This window comes from Elephas maximus, chromosome 2 (assembly GCF_024166365.1).
Source record: "Elephas maximus indicus isolate mEleMax1 chromosome 2, mEleMax1 primary haplotype, whole genome shotgun sequence".
Lineage (NCBI taxonomy): Eukaryota > Metazoa > Chordata > Mammalia > Proboscidea > Elephantidae > Elephas > Elephas maximus.
In genome coordinates, this window is record NC_064820.1 from 188,195,730 (window position 1) to 188,223,445 (window position 27,716).

At 43.4% G+C, this 27,716-nt stretch overlaps 1 protein-coding gene across 1 annotated transcript in view; it reads left to right on the forward strand.

Moving 5' to 3' along the window:
• Window positions 1–27,716, forward strand: part of DOCK2 (dedicator of cytokinesis 2) — a 543,298-nt gene that overhangs the window by 55,751 nt on the left and 459,831 nt on the right. Inside the window, exons 10-22 of the mRNA XM_049874293.1 lie at window positions 4,494–4,629; window positions 7,175–7,250; window positions 8,190–8,266; window positions 9,042–9,167; window positions 10,701–10,825; window positions 16,640–16,738; window positions 20,301–20,373; window positions 20,485–20,588; window positions 22,767–22,950; window positions 23,075–23,172; window positions 25,562–25,651; window positions 26,576–26,676; window positions 27,526–27,660. Of these exons, the coding sequence (XP_049730250.1) occupies window positions 4,494–4,629; window positions 7,175–7,250; window positions 8,190–8,266; window positions 9,042–9,167; window positions 10,701–10,825; window positions 16,640–16,738; window positions 20,301–20,373; window positions 20,485–20,588; window positions 22,767–22,950; window positions 23,075–23,172; window positions 25,562–25,651; window positions 26,576–26,676; window positions 27,526–27,660 (1,424 nt within the window). The remainder of the gene's footprint in view (window positions 1–4,493; window positions 4,630–7,174; window positions 7,251–8,189; window positions 8,267–9,041; window positions 9,168–10,700; window positions 10,826–16,639; window positions 16,739–20,300; window positions 20,374–20,484; window positions 20,589–22,766; window positions 22,951–23,074; window positions 23,173–25,561; window positions 25,652–26,575; window positions 26,677–27,525; window positions 27,661–27,716) is intronic.

A 27,716-nucleotide genomic window follows, 5' to 3' on the forward strand; every position in this document is an offset into this window, starting at 1 on the left:
TAATGGAATTCTGTCTGTCCCATCGCCTCTACCTCCCAGGACAAGTGAACTTGAGACCGTTACTTGACTGGCTCAATAGGCTGATGCTTCCCTCTGCTGAGATGATAGAGATAGATAGATAACTGCCATTTAGTTGACTCTGACTCATGGCGACCTGATGTACAACAGAACAAAACATTGCCCAGTCCTTCATTATCTTCACTCTTGCCAGTATGTTTGAGTTCCTCATTGCGGCTATTTTGCCAGTCCATCTCACTGAGGATCTCCCTCACCCTGACTGGCCAGCTTCACGAAGCATGATATCCTCCTCCATGATTAATCCCTCCTGATGATGTGTTCAAAGCAAGTGAGTCAGACAGTGTTCTATTGTGAGCCATAAGATTTTCACTGTCTAATTTTCAGAAGTAGATTGCCAGGCCTTTCTTCCTAGTCTATTTTTGTCTGGAAGCACTGCTGAAACCTGTCCATCATGGGTGACCCTGCTGGTATTTGAAATACTGGTGGCATAGCTTCCAGCATCATAGCAGCACACAAGCTGCCAGTGTGACAAACTGACAGATGGGTTGTAGGTAGAGATGATGGAAGTTGTCATTTTGGGACAAGGAAGGTCATCTCCAGCTCATGGTGCTCTCACTTATTTATGATCTGCTGAGTACCTACTATGTGTAAGATTTGTGCTAGGGGCTGGGGATTTAGCAGTGAATAAGTTAATGAGGTTCCTGCTCACATGGCATGGTGTGTGTATGTGGGCAGAAGGGGGTTCAGATAATAAACAAATGAATAAATAAGAGAAATGTCAGGATACAAAGCAATCCACGCAATGCAGATCATTAGAAGAGGGTGATGTGATGGCATTGGACTGGGGATTTACTGTCAGTGGGGTGTCGAGATGACGTTTAAGTTAGAGATGAGATAAGACTTGGCAGGCATCAGCCTTGCTGGCCTTATTTCTCTCTGCTCTGGATTTCAGTTCTTTCTAGCCTCCTTCTTGAGGGCCGACTTCCAGCTCCATGAGCCGAGGAGCTGGCATATGGGTCGGGCTGATGGTTGACTTCTACTCCGTCTGCTTTACAAATGTTCACCCTCTTGGTTTCCTCTCCACATGAGGAAATTGGCATATACCACGTGGTCCCACAAGACTTACCCCAATTTGGGAGTTGCTGCTAACACAGGGGAAACACTACTAAACAATAAAAAAGGAAGCTAATGAATTGCTAGGAGTCCCTGGGTAGTGCAAACAGTTAATGTGCTCACTGCTAACTGAAAGGTCGAAGGTTCAAGTCTGCCCAGAAGTGCCTCAGAAGAAATGCCCAGCGATCTACTTCTGCAAAATCAGCCGTTAAAACCCTATGGAGCACAGTTCCTCTCTGACACACATAGGGTCTCTTGAGCCAGACTCAACTCAGTGGCAACTGGTAATGAATCGCTAAATCAAGAGGCACTTGTTAAGTTCAAGCATCCTGCCTGAGTTTCCTCAACACGCTAAGTTTTTATAAGGTCAGAGTAGAAATGATTGGGAGACACCAGACACTGAAGCACAGTTCTGAGTAAGGGTGGCCCGTCTACACACCCGCCAGAGAGTAACCTATGCTCAAGCATTCGCTGCGGCTTCTGTCACATATCCAGAGTCTCCAGTGCCAGAGCGTCTCTGATGAGGCATCTCTTAGATGTCTGATATTTTCATTCGTGCAAATAGAATCTTTTCAGAGAAGAGGGGTGACATGGTGCCTTTATCAAGGAAGCTTACAGGTGCCAGGGCCTCTGTTGAAAGTGAGCATTCTGTGTTTGTGGAACAATAAAGTAATCTTTGTGACAAAAATAGACTACTTATGTTCAGAGAATAGTGGGGAATCAGTTGGATAGGACAGCTGGAAACATATTATGTCTAGAACCTTTCACGTCAGCCGTGGACGATTAGCACTAATAGGGTAGAAAATAGCTATTAAAGTTGTTGAGGGGGTGGGGAGAGAAATCAATGTGGCCTCTGAAGATGAGTTTTGCAGCAGATTTCAGGGTGGATTGGCAGAAGGAGTCAGGCAGGCCAGAGAAGAGGCTGTTCCAACCATCTGGATGTGAGATAATTGGGGTCTCAAACTCAATTGCCTGTGGTACAAAGCAGGGCTGCACATGAGTGGAGGGGGACGTTCTTAGCCAGAAAGCCCACTCCTCCCTTCCCTCCCCTCTCTGCCTGTCCAGCAGGGAGACTTGGAGAAGTGGGGAGCAGACGCCTGGTCCCCCAGCTGGTAAGAGGACAGCCCCAAGTACCTGACAGTGCCTTGCTCCCAGAGACTCTGCACAGCCCCCACCCCCAAACATACCAGCCACAGTGAGATGCTCTGCCTGGCCTCAGGCTCTGATGTGAGCTGATAGCCTGTTCCCAGTGCATGCTCCTTCATTGGGGTTAGCTTGGAGGACAAGCAACTGTTCCCTAGAGAGGGCAGACCCAAGGGTCCCAGCTCTGATGTCAACAGCATGCTTTATTGTCCCTTCCCCAGATGATCCCAGCTGGCAGGGGATCCCAGGGCACTGGAGCTTTTCAATTTGAGCAGGGTAGTCTGATGGTGAGGTACTCAGGGTGGTTTTCCCTCTTGCGTGCCTATCTGATGGTGAGGCAGATATATCGTGGTAGTTCTGTTTGTGGCCTTTGGTGTCGGAGTGACTGGGCTTGATGCCCAGTGCTTTCAAGGGCCAGATCCATGGCCTTGGGGAAGCCCCACATCTTCTCTTTGTCTGTTTCCCATCTGTAAAATGGAGAGGATGAAATAATAGTACCAACTTCAGAGAGTTGTTAAAGATCAAATAACATGATGTCTGAGGCACTTACCACAGAGCCTAAGACCATAGTGCTGTTCACCAGACAGTTCAGCTCTCTTCTGGCTGGGGACACAGCTGGATTGCAGGTCCCTGTCGCACTAAGTGTGGCCATTTGACTTGCTTTGGCCAATGAAATACAAGCATAGGTGATGCATGTCTCTTCTGAATGGCAGCTTTAAGAGCTAGTAAGTAATTTGCAGGAAACCCTGGTTGCTTAGTGGTTAAGTGCTACAGCTGCTAACCAAAAGGTAAAGGTTGGCAGTTCAAAACCACCAGGCTCTCCTTGGAAATTATGGGGCAATTGTACTTTGTCCTATGGGGTCACTATGAGTTGGAATCGACTCAAAGGCAGTGGGTTTGGTTTTGGTTTGGGTAAGTAATTTTCAAGATCCCGCCCCTGCATTGGGGGCATGGAAGTACACGTCCTGTGGAGACAGCTCTTGCTTCATTCAGAGTAACTTTCAGATGAGCAGAGCCGCCACCCAGCTGCATCAGACCTGTAGTGTAAACTAGAAGCAAATTGCTCCTGTATTATGCTTCTGAGTTTTTGGGGTGTTTGGTACTCCAACAACTCAACTGTGAATGATGTGCTCATATTAAATGCTGTTATTAATTTTTCCCTTCCTTTGCCTTCTCTCTCAGAGGTGGTGTGTAATGGTGAGTTGAATGGAGCCATTTGTTGTTGTCGTTAATTGCTGTCAAGTTGATTCCAACTCATGGTGACCCCATGTATGCAGGGTAGAACTCTGTTCCATAGGGTTTTCAAGGCTGTGACCTTTCGGAAGCAGATCACCAGGCCTATCTTCTGAGGCACCTCTGGATGAGTTCAAACCACCAACCTTTTGGCTGCTAGTTGAGCGCTTAATTGTTTGTTCCACCCAGGAGCTCCCTCTGGAGTTATTTGTACCAAATGCTATTCTTGATCATGTGAGACCATCGGCTTACATATCAGGAATCCTGCCCTGTCTTAGCTCTCTAGTGCTGCTGTAACAGAAATACCACAAGTGAGTGGTTTTAAAGAACAGAAATTTATTGTCTCATAGTTTAGGAGGCTAAAAGTCTAATCAGGGTCTTCCTTGAAGGTAGTCCTGGACATTCCTTGGTTCCTTGGCCTGTAGATGATCCTCACATGGCATCCGTATTCCTCTATACATGTCTAATCTGCTCTTTTTAAACTCAAAAGTGATTAGATTTAGAACCCACCCTGCTTAGATATGATCCAGTTAGCATAAAAAGAAAAACCTACCTCTGAATAGGATTATATCCACAAGTAGAGGGGATAGGATCCCAACACATATTTAGGGGGGATACAGTTCAATCCACAACATGTCCATATAACTGATTTTCCTCCTCCACCCTATCTCTTCCTATTAGTTTGAGGTAGAAGAATTGGGATTGAACACCAGATTCCTATCACTCAATTTCCTTTCTAAATCTCACTTTTCTTATCTGTGACATGGACGTGACAGCTTTGTTTTCTACCTCTTCCAGGACTAATAATATGATTGATTCATGTATATAAGGGCTAAGCACATCCCCCAGAAATTACTGTTACTAGGTCTTCTTTTTCTTTTCTGCTTTTTTCATTCAGTACATTATATGTGTTGGTCTGTGAACTTCAAAGGAAATTAGGAGAAGTAATAATGACTGCATTGTAACTGTCCATTTTCTGCCTACAGGACCTTGGAAACAAAGACCTCAACAGGGATAAAATTTACTTGATTTGTCAAATTGTCCGAGTTGGAAAGATGGATCTTAAGGATACAAATATAAAGAAATGCACGCAAGGACTGAGGCGGCCGTTTGGGGTGGCAGGTAATGACACGCTGTACACCATTAACTTCTGTTGGAGTGCACATTTGATATGGCTGGGTTTTAAAGATTATTTGTTTCCCTTTTCCCTTCTCCCCTACCCTACCAAAAAAAAAAAAAAAAAATTCGTGCCAGACAGGCCCTAATACCTACATTTCTGGTGCCTAAATACAAATAATTGGTGACTAAGTCCAGATTCATGACAAAGGCGGGGAATAATGCAGTCCCCACGCCTGGAAGCAGAGCACTGGGAGTGTGGTTCAGTCTGAGCGTTTGGTGCCTTTGCACCCTGCTGCTGTGAAAAAGGAAGAACAATACGGCAGGATCTAATTATGAAGAGCAAATCATTTTACAAAAAAAGAAAAAATATCCAGGACAGGAAATGCAGTTACCCAGCATGAGTCACCCACCACACATCTAAATTCCATGTGGAAGCGGACATTTGGAGGCTGGATGAGACCCAAGGACGAGTCCCAAAGGATGCTGCCATAGAAGGGTGTCAGCTCTGCACTTTCCTCCACACCACCTCTCTCTTAGGGTTTCTGGGACTTCGTCATTCTGCCCCACTTTATGGTTGTTGTTATATTTGAGTATCACCTGCACTATTATTGACCTAATATATTTTCCTTTAATCAAACCACTTTATTTATACTAAAGTACATTTTTTTTCTAAAAAGACAATTTAATTATCTGTGAAGACATCAATTTGATATGCCAAGTTTTCATCTTTTTATTAAAATATAGATTTTTAATCTTGTACCATTTATAATCCTTAAGTATCATATGGAAGCCCTGGTGGTATAGTGGTTAAGTGCTATGGCTGCTAACCAAAAGGTCAGCAGTTCCAATCCACCAGGTGCTCCTTGGAAACTCTATGGGGCAGTTCTACTCTGTCCTATAGGGTTGCTATGACTCGGAATCGACTCTACAGCAGTGGGTTGGTTTGGTTTTGGTTTGGTTTAGATACCATATCCAAGCCCAGTGTTTTAGATTCCTCACTTTGGGATACCCTGATTTTCTGTAATCACAGACCAGCTGACTCTCCATCTAGTCCCCTGACAATGCTTACAAATTGGAGTAGTAGAAGAAGTTATGCTGACTTAACTGGTGTTCTTAACCTGGCATTGTCACTAGTTACTAGGTGATCTTAGGCAAGCATTTTCCCCAGGGCCTCTGTTTCATTATATAAAAAATGTGGAGCTTGGACTTGGCTGATCCATGAAATCCCCTCCTAGTCCAGAATGTTCCGGTTCCATAGGAGGGGCACTTCTGGCATCATAATGCTTCTGTTAGGGTGGCAAGGGCCCTCCAACCTTACCTCAAAGTGTGCCTTTGTCCTTGGGTATACTCTGCACTCTTTGGGCCTTAGGGCACAGAAGTATGACCTAAATGGGCTAAATGTAGAAATTTTTTTTTTTTGCTCATGAAGGCATAGCTGGATCAAGGAACTTAAATTTATATCTCTGCATCTCTCAGCTCCAATGTTCTCTTGCTAACTTATTCTCAGGATGGCTATCCAATAAGTTGGCTGTCCAATTAGTTTGCATTCTACCAGCTTAGCAACCCAGTACAAAGAGTACTTCTTTTCTATTAGTTCCAGCAGAAGCCCCAGGAACTTAAATGTAGGTCATGTGCTCATCCCCAAAGCATTTCCTGTGGGCAGGGATGCCATTCTCTGATTGGCCAGGTCGGGTCATGTGAACATCTCTGGCACCACAGGGAAATAGTCCCACTCAAACCACTGAGCCAAGAGGGCCTGTTAATCAGAGAGAGTGGATGCTGGTCCAGATCAAAGAACAATTTCTCCCACTTCTCTTTGCTCCCTAATTACCTTCTCTAGCCAGATGCAGTCAGTGGTTGATTATTACCTCAGAAATTTTAATCGTCTCCTGAGCAATGCTTGGAGTCTTCGAGGTATCAAATGTTACTAGGGTTTTGACTCTATTTGACTAGGTTTTCTCACTATCTCTCCCCTTGTATAATCCCACTCCAGTGCAGGAGTTCTTCACCTTGGTTTTATTACCTTCAGTGGCTGATATGTGGAGGAGCTTTAGAGGATCCAGGATCTCTGGAATTGTAGGGTTCAAGGATCCTGCAATTAGGTATCTGTGCATATGAACATGCTTATGAAAAGAGAGGGGATGGATTTCATTAAATTCTCAGATCCTACAGGGAGTCACTGAACTTGTGTTTATAGGTACTGTAGATACTCAATACATACATGTGAAATCCAAACCTAATTGCATAATTCCATAGCCACTGCTCTGGCTCTTCCCTTTTGGCCTCCACTGAACCGTTGGGCTCTTGCATGTTTACTTAGCCTGCTGACTTCCCAGCCTGCTTTGCTCAGAGGGGTTTGCCCAGGTGACTCATGTTCCGAGCCCTCATTGTCTGTTATTGTCCAATGCTGGCTTGCTTGCCTTTTTAGACTTACCTGCTCCCCAAGCATCCCTGGCCCTGCCTCCGGCCCTACAGTCACATCCCATTGTCATCCCTTCTTGGGAGGAGGGAACTTGAAACCATTAATTCTTTTCTCTTCTCTGTCTAGTTATGGATATAACGGACATCATCAAGGGGAAAGCAGAGAGTGACGAAGAAAAGCAGCACTTCATTCCTTTCCACCCGTAAGGGATTGCCCATTTCTTTCCATTCTCTTAAACTACATCCTTCCTACCACACAGGGTGAACTGGTTCCCTAAGCAGATGATAGCTAGATGGGGCCTCCCAAGAGGATGTTGGGATGAGAGTGATGGCCTCAGTGCCAACCAATTTTTCACCCATTCTTCCATCAAATAATGTTTATCCAACAGATTTTATTGAAGGCCTGGCAGAGTGGTAGACACTGTACTAGGTGTGGGGGGTAAAGTGATGAACCAGACAGACATGGCCCTACCTTCATGGAGCTTATAGTTTAGGTCAGGAATTAAGCAGGTAATCAACAGAAGTTAATGAATGAATTGCAGGTGTGAGAGGACCCACAAAGCTATGAAGAAGAAGCATATCAGGAGCCTATAACAATGAATCTTAACCTGATTCTTGTGGGTAGAAATACCCATGACTTGGGAAGAGGGCTGAGATGGAGGTAAAATGTCCTTTCCCTGCTCTAAAAAAGAATCTACAAGAAAGTAGAACCCTCAATTTGAGAACTTTGTCATGATTTTATTACCCCAGGAATAGTCCAAGAAGGATGATGTTTTGATGTAGGTAGTGAGGTCGGTGACAATGGTTAAGATGTGTAGATAGGACTTAACAGGAACAGCTAAAGACTTTGCCCCTTTGCTGAGCCAGTATACACTTTGAGGCCTTGGGAATCTTTTTTTTAAAGAGCCTTTCTGTGGGGTAAGAAAATGGGCTCTACTCATAGCCATGTCAGAGCCATGTTGTTTTGTGAAGACAAGAGCTGTGCCTCTTGACAATGTACATACCCTGAGCAGACACAGGCAGGCTGTCTTTTCACCTAAGGGGTGTGGTGGGCTGGGAACTCCCTGGAGCACCTGCAACTACAAGTTGGTGGCCCCATGTGGGCACCACGTGAGCATTTTGTGCTTTCTTTTCCTTCTCAGGATAACATCTGAGAATGACTTCCTACACACCCTGCTGGCCAAAGTCACAGTCTCTAAGGGAGACAGCGGAGGGCAAGGTACAGTGTCAGTGGGCAGAATGGGCTGAGCTGGATGCGGGGTGGGAGCCACTGGTTCTTCAGCAAACAGAGCAAAATCCTAAACTCTGGGAAACTCAGCTTTCCTTCCAGACAGAGCTTGCAAAGAATGGGAACAAGTGACCTATAGAGATGGAAACCCGAAACAATGTGGGACATGTTCTAGTGTTCTGCAGGAAGAGAAGAATTGGCATTTCCTGAGTATCTACTATGTGTCAGGCACTTTGTGTATTATCTTGATTTCATCCTTCTTGCAGTCTTGTGCATTAAATGGCAAAACCAAGCATTTGCCATCAGGTCGATTCTAACTCAGGTGACCCCATGCGTGTTAGAGTAGAACTATGCACCATAAGTTTTCAATGGCTGATTTTTTGACGGTAGATGGCCAGACCTTTATTCTGAGGCACCTCTGGGCAAACTCAGACTGCTGACCTTTTGGCAGTAGCTGAATACATTAACCTTCACACCACTCGGGGACTCCAAGGTAGATGGCGTCATCCCCTTTTTACAAAAGCTGATTTTAGAGAGGCTGGATAGTTTGATGCAAGCTGACATTGCTAGAAGTAGCAGGTGGGATTCCAACTCTGAGATGTCTCACTCCAGAGCCCTCTGCTTTCCACCTTCCATCCTCCCCCAGGTGTGTATCTCTGCTTCCAGTTGTTACCTCCAGAAAGGGAGATTGAGGGGAGGGAAGGAGGTCGATACTGAGAGAATATTTTGAAGAAATTGGATCTTCATGATGAGCATTCCCTTCCAGGCCTCTGGGTGACCATGAAGATGCTGGTGGGTGACACTGTTCAGATCCGCAAGGACTATCCACATCTGGTGGACAGGACAACTGTGGTGGCCAGGAAGCTGGGCTTCCCGGAGATCATCATGCCAGGTGAGAGGCAGCTGCTCGGGCCTTCCTTTAGGGAACAGGGGAAACTTGTTTAATCTATTTTTTTTTTTTAAGTCAAATCCTTCCTTTTCTATTGCCTTTCTCCATGTCTCTTCCTGAAGGTAACCACTGAAAACTATTTTTGTATATTCCAAAATCTTCTATGGGTACACATAATAAACACAAACGCACATAAACATAGACACCTGCACTTTTTTTCCCACTAATGGGAAAAAAATATACTGTTTTAAACCATTACTTTATATGCTTTGTATGGTGTTCTGCAAGTTGCTTTATCACTTAATAATTTATCATGGGCATCATTTCTGTTTTACTACATATCAAACGATTTCATTCTTTCTGGGGGAATATTGTCATTCTCTTAAAACTTAATCTATTTCTAAATTACCAAAGGAATCCATGCTCATTGTAAAATATTTAAATCACATGAAAAGGTAAAAAGTGAAATGTTAAAACCTCCCTGAATCGCAATCCCCCAAACCTTTCTCTCTGGCAGTAACCACTACTATTACCGGTTTTCCAAATATGTGTGTGTTAAAAGAGAAACAAATGAGATTATATGATAACACTGTTTTGAAACTTCTTTTCCGGCCTTAAACCTGTTTCTTGAACTTCTGTCCATGACCACACTCAGCTGTCTGCCCCCACTTTCCACAGGTGCAGGGAGCCCTGGTGGCACAGTGGTTAAAGTGCTCGGATGCTAGCTGAAAGGTTGGTGGTTTGAACCCACCAGCTGCTCTGCAGGATAAGGATGTGACAGTCTGCTTCAATAAAGATTTACAGCCTTGGAAACCCTATGGGGCAGTTCTACTCTGTCCTTTTGGGTCACTATGAGTCGGAATTGATGGGTCACGATGAGTAGGAATTGACTCAGTGGCAGTGGGTTTGGTTTTTGGTTTTTTGGTTGCACAGTTGTATGGTGGCCTCAGTGCAGGTCTGTGCTGTCATTTCTGTATACCTGCTTCACCAGAGACTTCAATTCTTTGTGTACATCCCTGTGAGGTTTTCAATGCTTATTGCTCCCCTCCCCCCATTCCTAAAGATTCTCTGCAGCTCAACCCTGACCTAGTGTCCCCAGGACACAGGAAAAGTCTTTCATTCTGCTGGCTCACAGTAGGAGATCTGTGGATATGTAAAAAATATGTAAAAAAAAAAATGTAAGCTTGGTGTTATTTAAGGGCCAAAATCAGTTCAGTTAGAGCTTTCCTTTGCCTTCCCAGAAGATGTCACTAGAGGATGGAAATTACATGATTTTAATGTAGGGAAAAACAGGGCCAATTTTGACCATCCTACCTCCCTTTTTGCAACTGATTTCCTAGGGTTCCTTCATCCCCTTGCCACCCACCCCGATGAGGTAAAATGCATTTTCCAAACTCTTCTGATTTTACCTTTCAGTGACAGAAATGAAGATAGGGCGCCTGCTCTCACTCTCCCGCTCCCCCACCAGTTCAGCAGTGTCTCTCCTGCTGCGGCCCACTCTAACTCCTGCCTCCCCTCTCTCTCCTTCTGCCTCAGGGGACGTCAGGAACGACATCTACGTTACTCTCCTACAAGGTGACTTTGACAAGTACAACAAGACTACGCAGAGAAATGTGGAAGTGATCCTGTGTGTTTGCGCAGAGGACGGCAAAACGGTGCCCGTAAGGGACTCAGCTGCTGGTCTGGGTGACAGGACCACCCTTGTGGGGGCTTATGCTCATAAAGATTTGTTTTCTGTAGCCAGGATTATGCTCTCTAAATGCCAGGTGCCTTTGGGACTGCTGTTGAGTAAGATGGTCTACCCCTTTTAAGCGTGGTTAGCACCGTGTCCTATAATAAGATTGCGTGTTGTTCTTTCTTTGCACCAAAAGCAGTTTTTCAATATCTGTTCCTTGCCTTTCGTGACCTTTCCTTGTCTTGGTCAGAGTTCTCCAGAGAAACAGCCAGTAAGATAGAGAGAGAGAGAGAGAGAGAGAAATAGACAGACAGGTATTTATTTTAAGGAGATGACTCATGCCATTGTGTGGGACTAGCAAGTCCCCAAATCCATAGGTCAGCCAACAAGAAGAGTGAAAAGTGAGGAGAGTTCTGGCAAAATGTCCGTTTATAGCCTGGAGGTAGAATACACCCTAGGGAAATTCTCTTTTTGCTCTTAAAGATTTCACCTGATTGGTTGAGGCCCATCCACATCATAGAAGGTAATCTGCTTTACTTAAGGTCAGCTGCATCTACGCTAGTATTTGACCAAACAGCTAGGCACCATAGCACAGTATAACCATCATATCCCTTCTTCTTTTTTCACTTAATCTGAGCTTATCAGTTTGCTTTTTGCAGTTAAAATGTTGCTCTCATTGAAACCTGAACTGATTTATTCAAGTAAACCTCATGGCAGGAAGAGGATCATTGCAGAGCCTTGGGCTGATGTGGGGACTCGGGATGTTCTCAAAACAGAGGCTCCCAACACTTCATCTCACACTTCATCTCCTTAGCATGCAGCCAGAAATTCTGGTGGAAAGCTTTATTCTTAGATTGGTCTCCAGAGGGCTAGCAGAGTGTATTCATGAATGCAAAGCACATTGCTATAAATATTTATGCAGCATATGTCCTACCCAATATTTGTCATGTGTGTTTACATTTATTTACTTATATTTCCTTTAAGGTTGTCAGCACTTGTGTCCAGTGTGTGGGAGGGTTTTTCTTCTCAATTTCTCCTCTCGGGGTACTTAGCTGAAAATAAAATCAGCTCTCAACACAAGTTTCAGAGTGGGAAAGTATGCCTCGTAGACCACAGTAGGTGATCGGGTAACCAAGCGAGGTGTGGGGGTAGGAACCCGAGTAGTGGTGTGAGAATTGATAAGTCATCAGCTCTAACGTTGCTCTGGAGCTCTGGCTGAGATTTTGCTGACCTTTACAAGGTCAGCTTCTTGGTTAGCTTGTTAAATCTAAGAATTACTGGCATTCATAGAGGAATTACAGCAAGCCAGGCATTGTGATAAGTGTGATGCCTTATCATTATTATCCCCGTTTTACAGATAAAAATGAATTAAGTTAGGCAACTTGCCCAAGGTTAGACAATTAGTCTATGGCAGAGCTGGAGCTTGGTTCTAGGTTCCAGACCTTTTCAACCACTTCACTATGAAGCCTGTCCTTTTTTTTTTTTTTAATCTCCAATTTAGTTCACATTTTAAAAACGAGGCCACTCCTATCAAATTCTGCAAAGACTCGTAATTATTTTTTAAATTTAAAAGAAGTCCCCACAGATCCCTTTTTGTTCATAAGGACTGGCCCCATCAATTAATATCCAGTTGAGCAAAATCCATCTGTTGAACTCATCTTCCTTTTGTTGGACTCTAAAATTTGTCTAAAAAATAAAATAAGTGGGAAACGCTGTGCTCAAAGTAGCACAAAGAAAGTGCAGAGGATTTTTATCTGCAAGGAAAATTGCATTGCATGAGTATATAGACCATTGCTTTGAAGGTATTTTTATCCAGCTACCTGGTAGTTTTTCTACCTGGTAGAGAGTACTTTAGCCTCCACTGCATTTTTAAAACACTGATATGCTTGCTTCCAATGTTGCCAAAGAACAAGTTGGACGGCACAGTCAACAACAGGAAACAACAACAACAACAAAAAACCCCTCCGCTGTCTAGTCGATTCTGACTTACACTGACCCTATAGGATGGAGTAGAACTGTCCCATAGGGTTTCCAAGGAGCACCTGGTGCATTTGAACTGCCCACCTTTTGGTTTATAGCTATAGCTCTTAACCACTGTGCCACTAGGGCTCCAGCAACAGGAAAGCAGGCGTATTTTCTCATTTTTGGTCTGAGTGAGCCATTCTTACTTCCAACTTAGCAACCCTTTTGAGTCACACCTGCCCGGGCTGAACAGACATACTTATCAAAGATGAATATATAAGCAGGTATTCTGGGTGCTGAAACAGAAAGGTAACTCTGGGACACAGTGATAATATGCAGTTTCATTTATTAGGAAAGTTATGGGGGAGTTGCGTCGACTGACTATTGAAAATTGCTAAGGAAGCCTGTGGGAGGCTTTTCTTTCTCTGTTTGCAGAAATAAATATTACTGCCTAATTAAATGTTAGGCAGTACATGTCAACACTCCTGTTTGATACCAGCAGGTTCCTGTGGGAACAGTCCCCTTTAGGGCTATGGATTTAGGGCTGTTGATTCCCTCTTCTGCTCTAAGTGCACATGGCTTTTGGCAGAGTGAGACCAGAAGGCAGAGAAGCAAGCCTGCCCCTGGCTCACTTTGGTTTTTCATGGACTTTGCACAGAACGAGGCGGGTAAAAGAGGGGGTCATAGCAGAGAAGCTAAGGGGGTGGGCTCTGGGGTCAGACAGACAGTATTCAAATCCCAGCATCCCCTACTATTGGCAGTGCCATCTTGGGCAATTTTATCCTTCTATGAATGAGGTACAATAATGTCTTTCTCATGGAGTTGCAGGTTAGACAGAATGGTAGGGGTAAAGCACCTGAAACGCAATAAATACTCAGTAACAAGAAGGAAGGTGACATTGTGGGAAGACAGACCCACTGCAGGGTCAGCCTTATGGAGGGCATCGAAGAGGGTCAAATGGGCAATCCAACATGGATGCCCGAAGCAAGTTTCCAGAGAAGTAAAACGGCTCTAATGCTGGGCCCAGAGGTTATCTGCTTCTCTGAAAGCATATAGCATATGAGGTGGGACATATGGGGTAGGGAGGCAGTGTGGAATAGTGATCAGAACAGTGACCTCTGGGGCCAATCAACCAGGCTCAACGTCCAGCTCAACCAGGATTAACAGATGACCTGGAGCAAGCTCCATACCTCTCTAAGCCTGAGAGTCTCGTCTGAACCAGCAATGGCACCTAACTGTTGTGAATATCAAATGAGGTAATCCACATATAGGTGTTGACTATGTTAGCCTCGTGAATGGTATTTTGCATCTTCCCCATGGTCTTGTAGGTGTAGATTGCTTTCTTACTCTCAAAGTGCTTTTGCATCCACAGTGCCATCCCTTCCTCACATGGTTCCTGTGAGGTAAATGGCATGGGTCTGGAGTCCGATATCCTCTCCTGCTGAGGTGTCTCTTCCAAAGCTACAGAGAAAGCACACATTATATCTGATTCCTACACAGATTGTCTTAAACTGATCTGAAGCTTCACCACCCCAACCAGGAGCTCTTAGCATTCATTAGGGGATTCGGGGGTGGAGACTGTGAAAAATTACTGACCAGTCTTTCTTGAGACATATGAGTCTATATTTTCCCTAGAACTGAGCTCAGTCCTGGTTGTGACGCCCTTTTGAAATGCTTTGCAATGTTGGTTTTATTTCTGAAGTGTTGAGAGTGAGGGCCATTGTCTTAGTCCTTTCTTGGAATATCACTGAGAGTTTTTTCTCCAGCCTTAGGAAATCAAATATTTTCATCTCAGGATGGTTTTGTGAGATGTGGTTGCCTGCTGTATATAGCAATTTTACTTTCACCAGAGATATATGTGTACTTCCAGATTTTATAAGCTTCATGGGATTCACTAGAGCTACAGAAACTCCGAGCCCGTAAATATCACAAGATATAAATCTTTATAGGCTGGAGGACATCTAGGTTGTTATAGAAGGAATGCTAGACTAGAAGTTAGAGGACCTGGGAAGCAGTCCTAGCTTTGCCACATTTTGGGCAAGTGACTTAACCTCTGAGGGGTTCAGTTTACTCAGCTGTGAATTGGGGATACTAATGGTAATCATCAGAGATAGATGTGAGGATTGAGTTAAGTAAGATACTGTGTGTGAAGAATTTTGCATGATGTGGGACACAAAGCATTCTTTAAGTGGTTAGAAGAATCTTTGCAAGCGTGACTCTAGTTCATTGTCTCAAAGAGTTCTGGAATGCTTCATCCCACAGCAAATCAAGAGAGTTGTGTGTTTTCCCTCATTTCCTGCATGTTGGCCCTCTTCCTAAGGGAGTTCAGTGCTTATCCTTATTTTTATATTATGTTTATAGAGATACATTCTGAAAGGACTCAATATCCTTGTTTTCAAATGGGTTCAATTTGCCTGCAAGGACCAGCAGTCAGTATTGAAACTGTGCTCTTTCTTTTCCTGTAACTCAAAAGCAAAGAGGGGGCTTTCCTACGAGAAGGGCAGGGTTCTCCTTCCCCAGTTTGGATCAGTTGATGAGGGGTTACAGAGTTCCTTCCATGTGCCCAGCCTTGGTGACTCAGCCTGGGCAGGGTCAAGGACCCACTGGAGAATCTGATGGAATCTGGTGAGAGGGATGGACTCTCTCACTGTAAAAATACCAAGATGCACACAGTTTTTCAATTTCAGGGGACCCCTGGGGCCCTAAAGCCAGTCTTCATGTCCCTAGGAGTCTGATGACTTGAGGTTAAATCCATCGATCTGGTATAATAATCATACCTAGGCCGCATCTGGGTGACCCTAGTTTGGATCTGGTTTTGGAGCCAAACCGTGGGAATGAACAGAGATAGGATTAGGGACTGGCATCCTGTTTTACAACATTATTACTTGTTCCCCAGTTAGCTCCTTTCTGAAACTCCGAGGTGACTTTTATGGCAAAGAATACATATCCCATGCAGACAGGTATGCTTGCTCTATGCTCCCTCTGTCCTCTCCACTTGGAATGCCCTTCCCACATTTAGCTCTAGGCCAGCTCAGGATCTTCCTTCAAGATGCTCGACAGTCACTGCCTCCAGGAAGCTTTCCCTGAGTGCTCAGGCTGCACTTTCATGCTGCTTCTCTGGGCCCCACAGTGGCATGTTTATACACCTGCCATTGCACCATGTTGCTATAGTGTTTTGTCTGCTCATCCAACGTTTCCTCTACCAAACTGTGAGCTCCTGACGTCAGGTTTAGTACCTGACTCATCTGTATCCCAAGTACTTAGCATGAGCCTGGTACCCAGAAGATGCTCAGTCAGTGTGGGCTGAACTGAGCTGCTGTGCCCCAGCTCTTTGCCCCAGACTTGTTCTCCAAGGTGGGAGCTTGTGTGTCTCTCTGAAGCCTGTGCTCTCTCCCCTTACCCAGCTCCCAGGCACCGTGGTATGTTAGCATTAGAAATACATCGGAATGAGGTGCTGCTTGGCTGACCTGAGCCTGTTTGTAAACTTTGCGCACATTCAGATTTAGGGAACGAATAGGATTAATAAGACTGGCAGCATGCAGTAACTCCAAGGCTGGTTACCATTTACAATAAGGCAGCCACATCAGCGCCTGGCGCGCTCCAGTGGTTTCCAGAATGCAAGTAATAGAATTTCTGTAGTTAAGCACCTGTCATTTCTGGGGCCAGGGACGTTCATGTATAAACCCGTAATGTAGAAGGGCTGTGATAGGTATTGGGCAGGAGGGTTGGGGTTATCCCAGGCCATATGGCTGGCCTTGCCCTTGGGACCAAAATTGCACAAGCACAGAAAATGGCAATTCTGCAGTTTTTTTCTCTCTCTTTGTTTTTCTTGGGTCAGAATGCCATTTGTGTGGGAGCTGGGGACAAGCCCATGACCGAGTATCGCTCCGTTGTGTACTATCAAGTCAAACAGCCACGTTGGATGGAAACAGTCAAGGTAATAATAATAATAATAATAATAATAATAATAATAATAATAATAATAATAATAATAATAATAATAATAAATGACAGCAATCATGTATCTAGTTCTTATGATGAACTGGGCAGTTTTAAGTGGTTTACTTAAATTACTTCATTTATTGCTTACAACAACCCTATGAGGTTTGTGCTAATATTACTTCCATTTTGCAGATGAGGGAACTGTGGCACAGAGAGGGTTTTTTACTACTAATAAGTGTCAGAGCTGAGATTTGAATGTGGGCAGTCTGGCTCTGGGTCTGTGCTCTCAACTACTAAGGAAGGGAATGGAAATGACCTGGAGCAATTAGTATTCTTTCTCCTTCTGTGAAAGCAATAGGACAAGATCGTTAGGAACCTGGACCCTGGACCCAAAGGGCCCGGGCTCACATTCCATCTCTGCCATTCACTAGCTGTTTGACCATGGGCAAGTCGTTCAACTTCTCTGTGCTCTGGTTTTCTCATCTATAAAATGGAAGAAATTTGATGACTGTAAAGATTAAAGGATTTAATGCATATAACACCATTAGAACAGGACTTGGAAGAGAGTACACACTCAATGAATGTTAGCCATTATCATACTTGGCAGTTTTTTCTTAGTCTAAAAAACCAAACTGGGCTTTGCACTCCTTCAAGATACCCCTCAAACCCTTGGCCCTTGCCTGTTTCTTACCCATTCCTCTATAAGGCAGACTGATTCATAGTACTAGGCAGCTTCCTTCCTGTTCTGTATTGTCAGGGTGGAGGTGGAGGGGGTGGGAGGGAGGGTAGGATAGGTGTTGTTGCTATTGTTAGCTGCTACTGAGTCATCCCCCATCCATGGTGACTTCATGTACAATGAGATTGGGCTGTTGTGATCCATTGACTGATTTTCAGAAGTAGATCTCCAGGTCTTTCTTCCTAGTTTGGAAGCTCTGCTAAAACTTCTTCAGCATCATAGCAACATGCAAGCCTCCACTGACAGACAGATAGTGGCTACACATGAGGTGGGTTGGCCAGGAATCAAACCCAGGTCTCTTGCATGGAAGGTGAGAATTCTACCACTAAACCAACAGTGTCCCCTAGGGTAGGTGCAAAAAAATCCAAACCCATTGCCGTTGAGTTGATTCTAACTCATAGTGACCCTATAGAATAGAGTAGAACTGTCCCAGAGGGTTTCCAAGGAGTGGCTGGTGGATTTGAACTGCCGACCTTTTGGTTAGCAGCTGAACTTTTAACCACTGCACCACCAGGGCTCCAGGGGTAGCTGTAGTTGTTCCAAATATGTGACACAGGGTCTCCCTGAAGATCTTTCTCATACAGTGTGTTCCCAAAAACATGTTCTGTGGAATACTAATTAAGGGGTGTCACTTTAAAGTTATGTTCCTGGACAAATAAAAGTGAGCAATACTGAAAAGTTTGAGAACAGAGCCAAAAGGCTTCTTCATTGCAGGTTCTCAGAATCGTTAAGATGTAAATATACCATGCAAATCTGCAAAAGGAAGAGAGAGCATTTCCCAAACGTCCTGGACCTGGAGCTTCTCCTTTTTCCTAGCATCATATCCCAGGGCTAGGGGTCTGTTGAATGTATTTTGGAAATTCCTTGTTCTAATCTAAGTAGGTCTTGGGGTGGAGAGGCTTGATGGACTGATGTGACTGTGAACATTTAAGAATACATTATGTTTTACTTTGTGAAATGTCCAGCTCATTTCTGGGGCCAATTGTGGACATACTTCTGGGAGGGTTTTGAAGTGACAGAAAGAACCTTCTCTAGCTCTGGGTAGGTTATAGCAGAACTCACCATCTGTAAGGGCATGGGGATCTCAGAGGCACCTCCCTGGATCTGAAATAATTCCCTGGCAGGTGTCTGGTGGCATGGTAGGAAGTGGAAATGGTGTCCCAATGGGTGAGCACCCTGGTTCTCTTGATCACCCTTCATTGGTCTGGAACCTAACCAATGTGTAGTTGTTACATGGTCCTCTGTGGATGGTGCCCAGCCCACCCAGTCATGCCATCCTACTTGGCAGCGAGGAGTGGCAGAGCTTACGAGCCATTGTGAGGCTATAAAAGGCCAATTAATGCTCAAAGATGCCCTATTGGAAGGGTACCTCAGGCGGAAGTGGCATTAACCCCAAATATTCACATTAGCAGATTGTCACAGTAAGCATAAGGGAATATCTTGCATTGGAAGCAGAAAGCAAATTTGGAATTAATTCAATGAACAGTAAGGGACAGCTTCAAATATCTCTGCTTTATAGTTAATAACATTCTTCACTCACTTTGTTCTCTGACCCCAAACTCAAGGTATACGCATGACTTCATTATCAGTGATAGCTATTCACACACATCCCAGTGGTTCTTGCATTGTCATATATGTTCCTATTTTCCTCACTGAGTCTCCCTATACTCTCTTCAAAATGATGACCTGCCCAGCTTTGGGGTTGGAAAGTCATTAGGTTGGATTCATTTTCTCTTCTTCATGTTCTGTCTGCTTCACCCCAGTTATATCTCTTTGCTAGCCCTCATCACACAGCTGTTATATGTCACTGCTTGTGAACTGTGAACAGGGACTCTGCCTTCCAAGAGCATAGCCAGTGCCTCACACGATTGTAGCTTATAGTGACCATTCAATACATAGACAGTGAAATTGTTCTGCACTTGCCCACGAGGCTCTTGGTTCTTTTGCTCCGTCTGAACACACAAACAAATGGTGAGTGACCCCAGGCTCATGATTTCATTTTCTAGAACAGAGTGTGCATACATCTGTATACATCTGTTTGGCTCTTATTAGTCATCTGTATGGTGTAAACTTGTCCCTTTTTAAAATCAAAGTGTCTTTTGCACAGGTAGCTAAGCCTGTCTGGTTTGGCCTGAATTGCACTTGTGGAGAAAGCTGTGAAGCTTCAGGAGGGAGGGCCAGTGCAGAGCCAGTCCTAAAGCATCCCAGCCAATGGTGCCAGCAGTCCACTCACCAGACAGTGGTTCTGGGGTGGCCAAGGAGTGATTGTCTTAGTTCAGTGTCCTCAGGAACAAAAACATCTGGACATGTGTCCAGCCAAGGATGGGAATGAGCCCTAGGATTTTTCCAAATATTATTGGATTAAAGCGTTTATATCAATTTGCCTAAATGAGAGTCCTCTAGCAAGGCCACTAATGGCCATTCCTTATTTCTAAGCCCTTCTGCAATTGCCAGAAACTCCTGGAGTGTGTAAGGAAAATGTGCATTGTGCGGTCTGCAGTGCATCAAATCCTGTGCTAAAGTTATGTGACTTTTATACCAATTTGGGGAGATTCATTTTTCCTCACTATAATTTACAGACTTCTTTTCATTGGCTGGGAATGCAATTTGCCTAATGGATAACATTTGGTACTTTATTTTCTCTTCATAGCTAGTTCTTATGTATGTAATATATTTACAGTTCATCAGACTTGATGGAGGGGTAATAAATCAGTGTGCAGTGCTCTTGGTTAAATGGTCGGATGGCCTCTTGGGGGGTAGGGTGGGGTGGGGAGGGCCATTTAACTCATTGTCTCCTGAGTTCTGGTTTCCATCTGCTGAGGTGGCTGTCCCTATTGAAGACATGCAGAGGATCCATCTGCGATTCATGTTTCGACATCGGTCCTCTCTGGAATGTGAGTACCCAGCCAACTAGCATCTCTGAAACTCCCCTAAGAGGAGAAGGGTGGGAGGTTTGGATAGTCCATGTATTATTCTCTTTCCTGACCTCCTCTTGTTATTTCCAGCTAAGGATAAAGGAGAAAAGAACTTTGCCATGTCCTATGTGAAGTTGATGAAGGAAGATGGAACCACTCTGCATGATGGATCTCACGACTTGGTTGTTCTGAAGGTGCCAAGAGCTGAAACTAGCTCTGTCTGCAGGGAGGATGACATGGAAATTGAGGGGGGGCGATGAAAGGATTATTTAATGGTTAGCAGCCCAGTAAACCAGTTGCCATTGAGTTGACTCCAACTCATGGTGATCCCATGTGTGTCAGAATACAGCTGTGCTCCTTAGGGTTTTCAATGGCTGGTTTTTCAGAAGTAGATCACCAGGCCTTCCTTCCAAGGTTCTTCTGGATGGACTCAAACCTCCAACTTTTTGGTTAGCAACTGAGCTTGTTAACCATTTGCTCTACCCAGGAACTCTGTGGTTCACAACAGGGACCCCAAAATCACACACACACAAGGGTTTGAGCCCTGACTGCACCACTTACTAGCTTTGTGGTCTTGGACAAAAACTTAACCCTTAATATCTCTGTTTCCTCATCTGTAAGTCCTTCTTTAATAATTTTGAGGATTATATGAGACAGTGCATGTAAACGTGACAATGATGGGAGCACTCAATAAATGGTGAAGGCTATTACTCCATAGAGAATGGGCTGTTGACTCTGCAAGGACTTTGGTCAATTGTGTACAAGACCAACAAGAAAGATTTGAGAGGTGTCGCAGTGTAATTAATGGAAAAATATTAGAATTTTCAGTTCAGATCCTGCTGTGGACTAACATCTGGGATCATATCATGTGTACTCACCAGGATCAGTTTTTTTTTTTCCTAAGTGGGGATGTAATGAGATGTCCCATGTGAAAGTGTCCCATATAAAGGGTGTACAAATGTCACCTGTATTATTTTATATCATGAGATTCAGGCTGTTTTTGAGAAGTGGGGAAGGGTTTGCCTTGATCTTACCTGCGTGCTTTCCCACAGCTCCTCTTGTGACAGCAGAATGCATTCTGCCAGCAGCTGGTTGGAGGCAAAGTATCTGGCTGTGAAATAGGACACGGTTAAATGGTCGGCACAAGGACTGAATCCTTGAATTTGGCTTCCTCAACCTGTAGGCTGAAATGACCCCTTTTCCTGTGGCTTACCTGGCATACATGGCCTCAACAAGGCCTGTTCACGTTATTGTCTTCTTTGAGCCTCTCTGACTTTCCCAGAAAAACTCCCTTTCTTCAGTACAGCCATCTGTTTTTTCTCATTTATCACATGGCAGGGTCGTTCTTGGCTTGAAAGTCATTTTCCCCACCAGATTGTGACCTCGTTGGGGGCAGAGGCCCAGCTGCAGTCAGTTTTCCTTTTACTCACCCTCCTTAAGTCTCAGTTTTCTCATCTATGAACAGGATGATTATAGTATCAGCTTCCTATGATTGTTGTGAGGCTTAAATGAGGTAAACTAAGGAATAGTGCAGCTCCTGGTGCATAGTAAGGGCTCAGTAAATGTTATCTCCTGTAATTCTACCTCTAATGATTCATTACAGCATTCGAAGGGACTTACCTGTCAGAAGCTCCGCTAAGTACTCCATATGCATTATCCCATTCAGTTCTCACAAGAATTCTAGGAGTAGGAAATAGTATTACCCTTAGGATAACCAGTTACCATTGAGTTGACTACAAGTCATGGTGATCTCATGTGCGTCAGAGTAGAACTGTACACCAAAGGATTTTCAATGGCTAATTTTTTGGAAGTAGATCACCATGCCTTTCTTTCAAGGTTCCTATGGGTGGACTGGAACCTCCAGCCTTTTAGTTAGCAGCCAAGTATGTTAACTGTTTTTACATAAATGAGGCACAGAGAGGCCAAGAAACATATCCAAAATGGCATATACTTGTAAATGGTGGAACAGAGTCTAGCTCCTGGGGCTGTCTGACTGTACTGCCTGAGCTGTGAACGTCTACTTTAAACCAATTCCTTCTCCTGCTGGGGTCCATGTGTTATGATCTCAAAAAATTCCTGATGAATTAAAATGGCCTGTCTGGAAACCTTCAGTTTCCTTTTTGCTAGTAATGAAGTTGAAAGAGTCTTCATCTGGTTGATCAGCCCCCTTTCCACTAATATCACTTTGGATTTTTCCCTGTTGAGCGGACGAACAACCCTGACCTACCAGCTTTTGTTTATTGTCTTTGATGATTTTCCTCTCCATTTCTGACCCTCCATACCTTGTAGCATGTGGTCTGGCCACTGCGAGCCCTGTGTAGCGTTGGGCTGGTAGCCTTGGCTTGGGGCAGTAACCAAGGTGTTGTTTTCAGGGGGACAGCAAGAAGATGGAGGATGCCAGTGCTTACCTGACTCTTCCTTCTTATCGACACTACGTGGAAAACAAGGGGTCCACCTTGAGCCGAAGCTCTAGCAGTGTCGGGGGGCTGTCCGTCAGCTCCCGGGATTTGTTCTCCATTTCCACTCTGGTGTGCTCCACGAAGCTCACCCAGAACGGTAAAAGAACCCATTGGGAACTTGTGTGTGTGTATGTGTGTGTTGTCATGTACTCATGTGCCGATTCTAATAAGGACACTTTAGGCAAGAAGTAGTAATTCTACTTGTCTGGATTTTATTATAGTGGGCTTGCTGGGTTTACTGAAGTGGCGTATGAAGCCTCAACTGCTACAGGAGAATTTAGAAAAATTGAAGATTGTGGACGGAGAAGAAGTAGTAAAGGTCAGTGGGGCTTCATTTTATTCATATCCATCTACCAATGGGCAGCCTCAAATCATGGGTGGTTTCTGGGGAGAAATAAACTGTCAAAGGAGATGAGGCAGCTCTTTTCTCTGACAGTGGGGCACACTGTCCCAGGTTGCATGGGGAAATTATGGGGAGATCTGGGGATGTGACTTGGTTCAATGGCACTGAATGTTGAGTGGCATATGGTTGTGCTCAGTCTCTGTGAAAAGATAAGTCTGGGTTTGGATTCCAGCTCACCCACTTGCCTTTATATATGTAATAATATTACGTCTATGACCTACCTCTCAGAGTTGTGAGCACTGAAGGTGATGATGTTTTAAAATTGCTTAGCAAGTCTCTTATACTTAACCAAAAAGAAAAAAAAAAGCCAATAATTGAACTAAAGCATTTAAAACATATCAAGTTTAATAGACAGTTACTGTTAGAGAGCATCTCAGCTTAGAGAGCATCATGTATTAAAGATGAGAAAGGGAAAGACATCAGGCTCACATTTTAAGTGAAACAAGCAGAAAACAATGCAAACGTCAGGCATGGTGTTGCATCCACATGGTGGTGGAGAATATTAAGTGTCCTAAGTGCAGGTCTAATGAAAGCAACCCTCCTCTGCAGTGGTATGAATCTAGACAAGTGTTTCCCAGCAGTCCTGGCGATCTTGCTTCCATCATGAACTTGGTTCAGCAACAAACTCGGGAACTAAATAGTTTAATATGGTAGCTCTGTGTTTGGAAGGACTGTAGGAAATATTGACCTATCCTTTGAGAAGGAGAGGAATCAAATTTTATTTAATTGCCCATACGTAGAGAATCAGTGGTAGAATTTCCAGATCAATGCTCTTAATATGCACTATTGACCCCCTTACCTGGTTCAACAATGGCAGGGAAATTCCCTAGACAACCTCTTTTATAAGGTCTATTTCTTTTGAAGAGCTCTGGTGGCACAGTGGTTAAGAGCTCAGCTGCTAACCAAAAGGTCTGCAGTTCAAATCTACCAGCTGCTCCTTGGAAACCCAATGGGGCAGTTCTACTCTGTCCTTTAGGGTCACTATGAGTTGGAATCGACTAGACGGCAATAGGTTTCAGTTTTTGGTTTTTTTTTAATTTCTTTTGGGCAGCTTGGAGAAATCATTGGGGAGGAAATTCCATTCTCTCACTTTGCCTTTTTTTTTTTTCTTAAAAAAAACCACTTTGTTATTAAAGTATAATATACATACAGGAAAATATGTACAGAACGTATCTTGAGAGTACAGCTCAGTGAATGTTTACATGTGTACACACTCATGGATCCACTACCCAAGTCAAGATAAAGAACATTTTCAGCATTGCAATAAGTTTCCTCGGACCCCTTCTCAGTCAATAGCCACCTCCTCCCTAGGTGTAACCACTATTCAGGTTACTATCATCATGGGTGGGTTTTTGCCTTTCTTGAACTTTATAAAAATAGAATCATAAAGAATGAAAATTTTTGTTTCAGGCGAGTGCCTCAACACAATGTCTGTGAGAGTTATTGTTGCATGTCAAAGTCCTTTTGTTCTTTTTTATTGCTGTATTGCATTTTGTAGTGTGAAAATACCACAGTATAGTCACCATTCTGCTGTTGATGAACATTGAAGTTGCTCCAAGTTATGGATATGAATGAAATTGTAATGAATAAAATTGAAATGGATCTCTTTATTCATTCATTCATTCATTTTAACTCCCCATTCTTGGCTTCTCCAGTCCCTGGTAACAGCTAATCTTATTTTGTCTCGATGGATTTGCCTATTTTAGATATTTCATATAAATGGGATCATACAATATTTGTTCTATGTGCCTGGCGTATTTAACTCAGCTTAATGTTTTCAAGGTTCGTCCATGTTGTAGCATACATCAGAACTTCATTCCTTTTTATGGCTGAATAATATTCTATTGAATGGATATACCACATCGTGTTTATCCATTCATCTGTAGGACACTTGAGTTGTTTCCGTTTTTTGGCTATTGTGAATAGTACTGCAATGCACATTGGTATGTATTGTCTAGTTGAGTCCCTGCTTTAAATTATTTTGGGTATGTACCTAAGAGTGGAATTGCTGGGCCATATGGTAGTTTGTTCAACTTTTTTAGGAACTGCCAAGCTATTTCTATAACAGCTGCATCATTTTACATTCCCACCAGCAATGTACAAATGTTATAATTTCACTATATCCTTGCCAACATTTGTTGTTTTCCATTTTTTTGAAAATAGCCATCCTAGTATGTGTTGCCATGAATGTCTTGAACATGACTTCTAGTAGATGTGTGCACTCATTCTCCTGGGTAAACTCTTAAGAGTAGGATCTATGGATTGTGTGTACTCTTCCTTAATGTGACCTTCATTATTTCTCTAGTTTCTCCAAGACACTCTGGATGCCCTCTTCAACATCATGATGGAGCATTCTCAAAGTAATGAGTATGACATCCTTGTCTTTGATGCACTGGTAAGAGGGAGGGGATGGGTATTTGGTTGGTATCAGTGTGTGTCTATTATGACAGTACTGAGAAGAACTTGTGGCCCTTGTGCCCCTTCTCATGAGTTCTTAGAGGCACTGTAACATTTGGCATTTTGAGTCCCTTTGAAAGCACGGGGCAGGATGGGTGAAAGGAGAATTTTAAGTGTTGATGTCAGGTTGGTACTGTTGAACGTACGGTGAAACTGGGTACTGTGAATGATCCCTTTGACTTTGCATAAATACTGGGAACTAGTCCCTGGTAAGGTTGTAAAGCACACAATATGTTTCCTAACTCCCATTTTTACCTCCTTCTTCCTCATATTCTCTGACTTCTCAGAGCCATTACACTGTTTCTGCCTATCCAGAAACTTTCAAGGTGGTATGCCATTCATATCTTTCTTCTCTCCATCTTTCCAAATGGTATCTTCCTCCTCTTCCTGTTACAACTCATGTTTTCTCAGGATCATGTCAAAATAAACGTAAGAAACATCTGCATTGCAGTATCAGTGCCTAGTAAGGACACTTGTATTTTTACAGACATTGCTTGGAGACAACTATTCCTTAACCCAGTGCTTGCCGGCAAAGCTTCATGAAAAAAAAGATACTTTGATTAAATAACTTAGGGAAGTGCTGCCCATTGCATGACCTTCTTGGAGATTCATGGTACATATAAGTGTATTAAAGACTGAAAAGTTCTACAATAGAGAAAGCAGTTTAATGATGGTTACCTAGGATTTCTCAAACTAATTTGACCATGAGATTCTTTCATGATATTACACCCTGCAACAAGCTAACTCCTGGACAAACAGATGAGAAATAAAAAATTTTGATAGAGGTTCAATTATGCCATATAAATATAGCTTCCTCTCCTGCGTTTTCCCTGAAAACACTGATTCTTTGCGTCTTCCTCAGATCTACATAATAGGACTCATTGCTGACCGGAAATTCCAGCATTTCAACGCTGTTTTGGAGGCTTACATCCAACAGCATTTCAGTGCTACCTTGGCTTACAAGTAAGTCACTATGCACATGGAATTTTCATTTCTACCTCCTGTATTCCTGCTGGATGTCTGGGTCATAAGGAACTTGAATGCTTTCCTTCTCAAACCAGCCAGTGTGAGTTCTAACTTTTTTGACATTCTCAATCCATCCCAAACATGACTGGGTTATTTGGATATCAGTAAAAATATGTAAGCCTGTAGGTTGGGATGAATAGTATGATGACAGAAGTACTTGGAGGTATCCATTAATTCATTCAAACATTCATTTATTCAGCTATCAATTATTGAGCAACTACTAATGTAGGCACTGAGATTCAAAGATGAGACAGAAGGAAGCACACATGCCAAGTAGCTCAGTATGCCTTGGATATAGGGTACTTAGGGTTAGGGATGGCAGATGATGCTGGAAAGGTTGGTGGGGTCCAGGGTGTGAAGGGGCTTTGAAAGTTAGGCCAAATAGTTTGAAGTCTGATGGTAGTGAAGAGAGATGGAAAGTCTCTTAGCAAGGGAGTTCCATGATATTACAAGAACATTTTCCGTAGGAAGAAAGGACTGAAAAGGACATTGTCACCACCCTTATTCCCATTTATACCCTGATTACGACTAGTTTCCCAAGTCAAAAGATTTTTTTTCCCTCAGTAGTTTTTTCTTTGCTTGCTTTTTAGGAGCAGTAAATATCCACTCCCTGTAATAAATCTGTTTTTTAAGCAAAGTTATTTTTATGCTTGCAAATGGTTGAGTGAGCTTGACTCCATCACCACCTTTAACCTTTGATTGAATGCCTTATAATTTACTAAGAAAACTAATTACCATGCTGGGGGTGGAAAGAGATGTATTTTGAAAATATAATTCATTATTCAGGAAATTGATGACGGTTCTGAAGACTTACTTAGATACGTCCAGCAGAGGGGAGCAATGTGAGCCCATCCTAAGAACTCTGAAGGCTTTGGAATATGTGTTCAAGTTCATTGTTCGGTCGAGGACATTATTTTCACAGTGAGTACTTGTTATATAAGAGTGATTGATTAGCTGTGCAATTCCTCTGGGATACA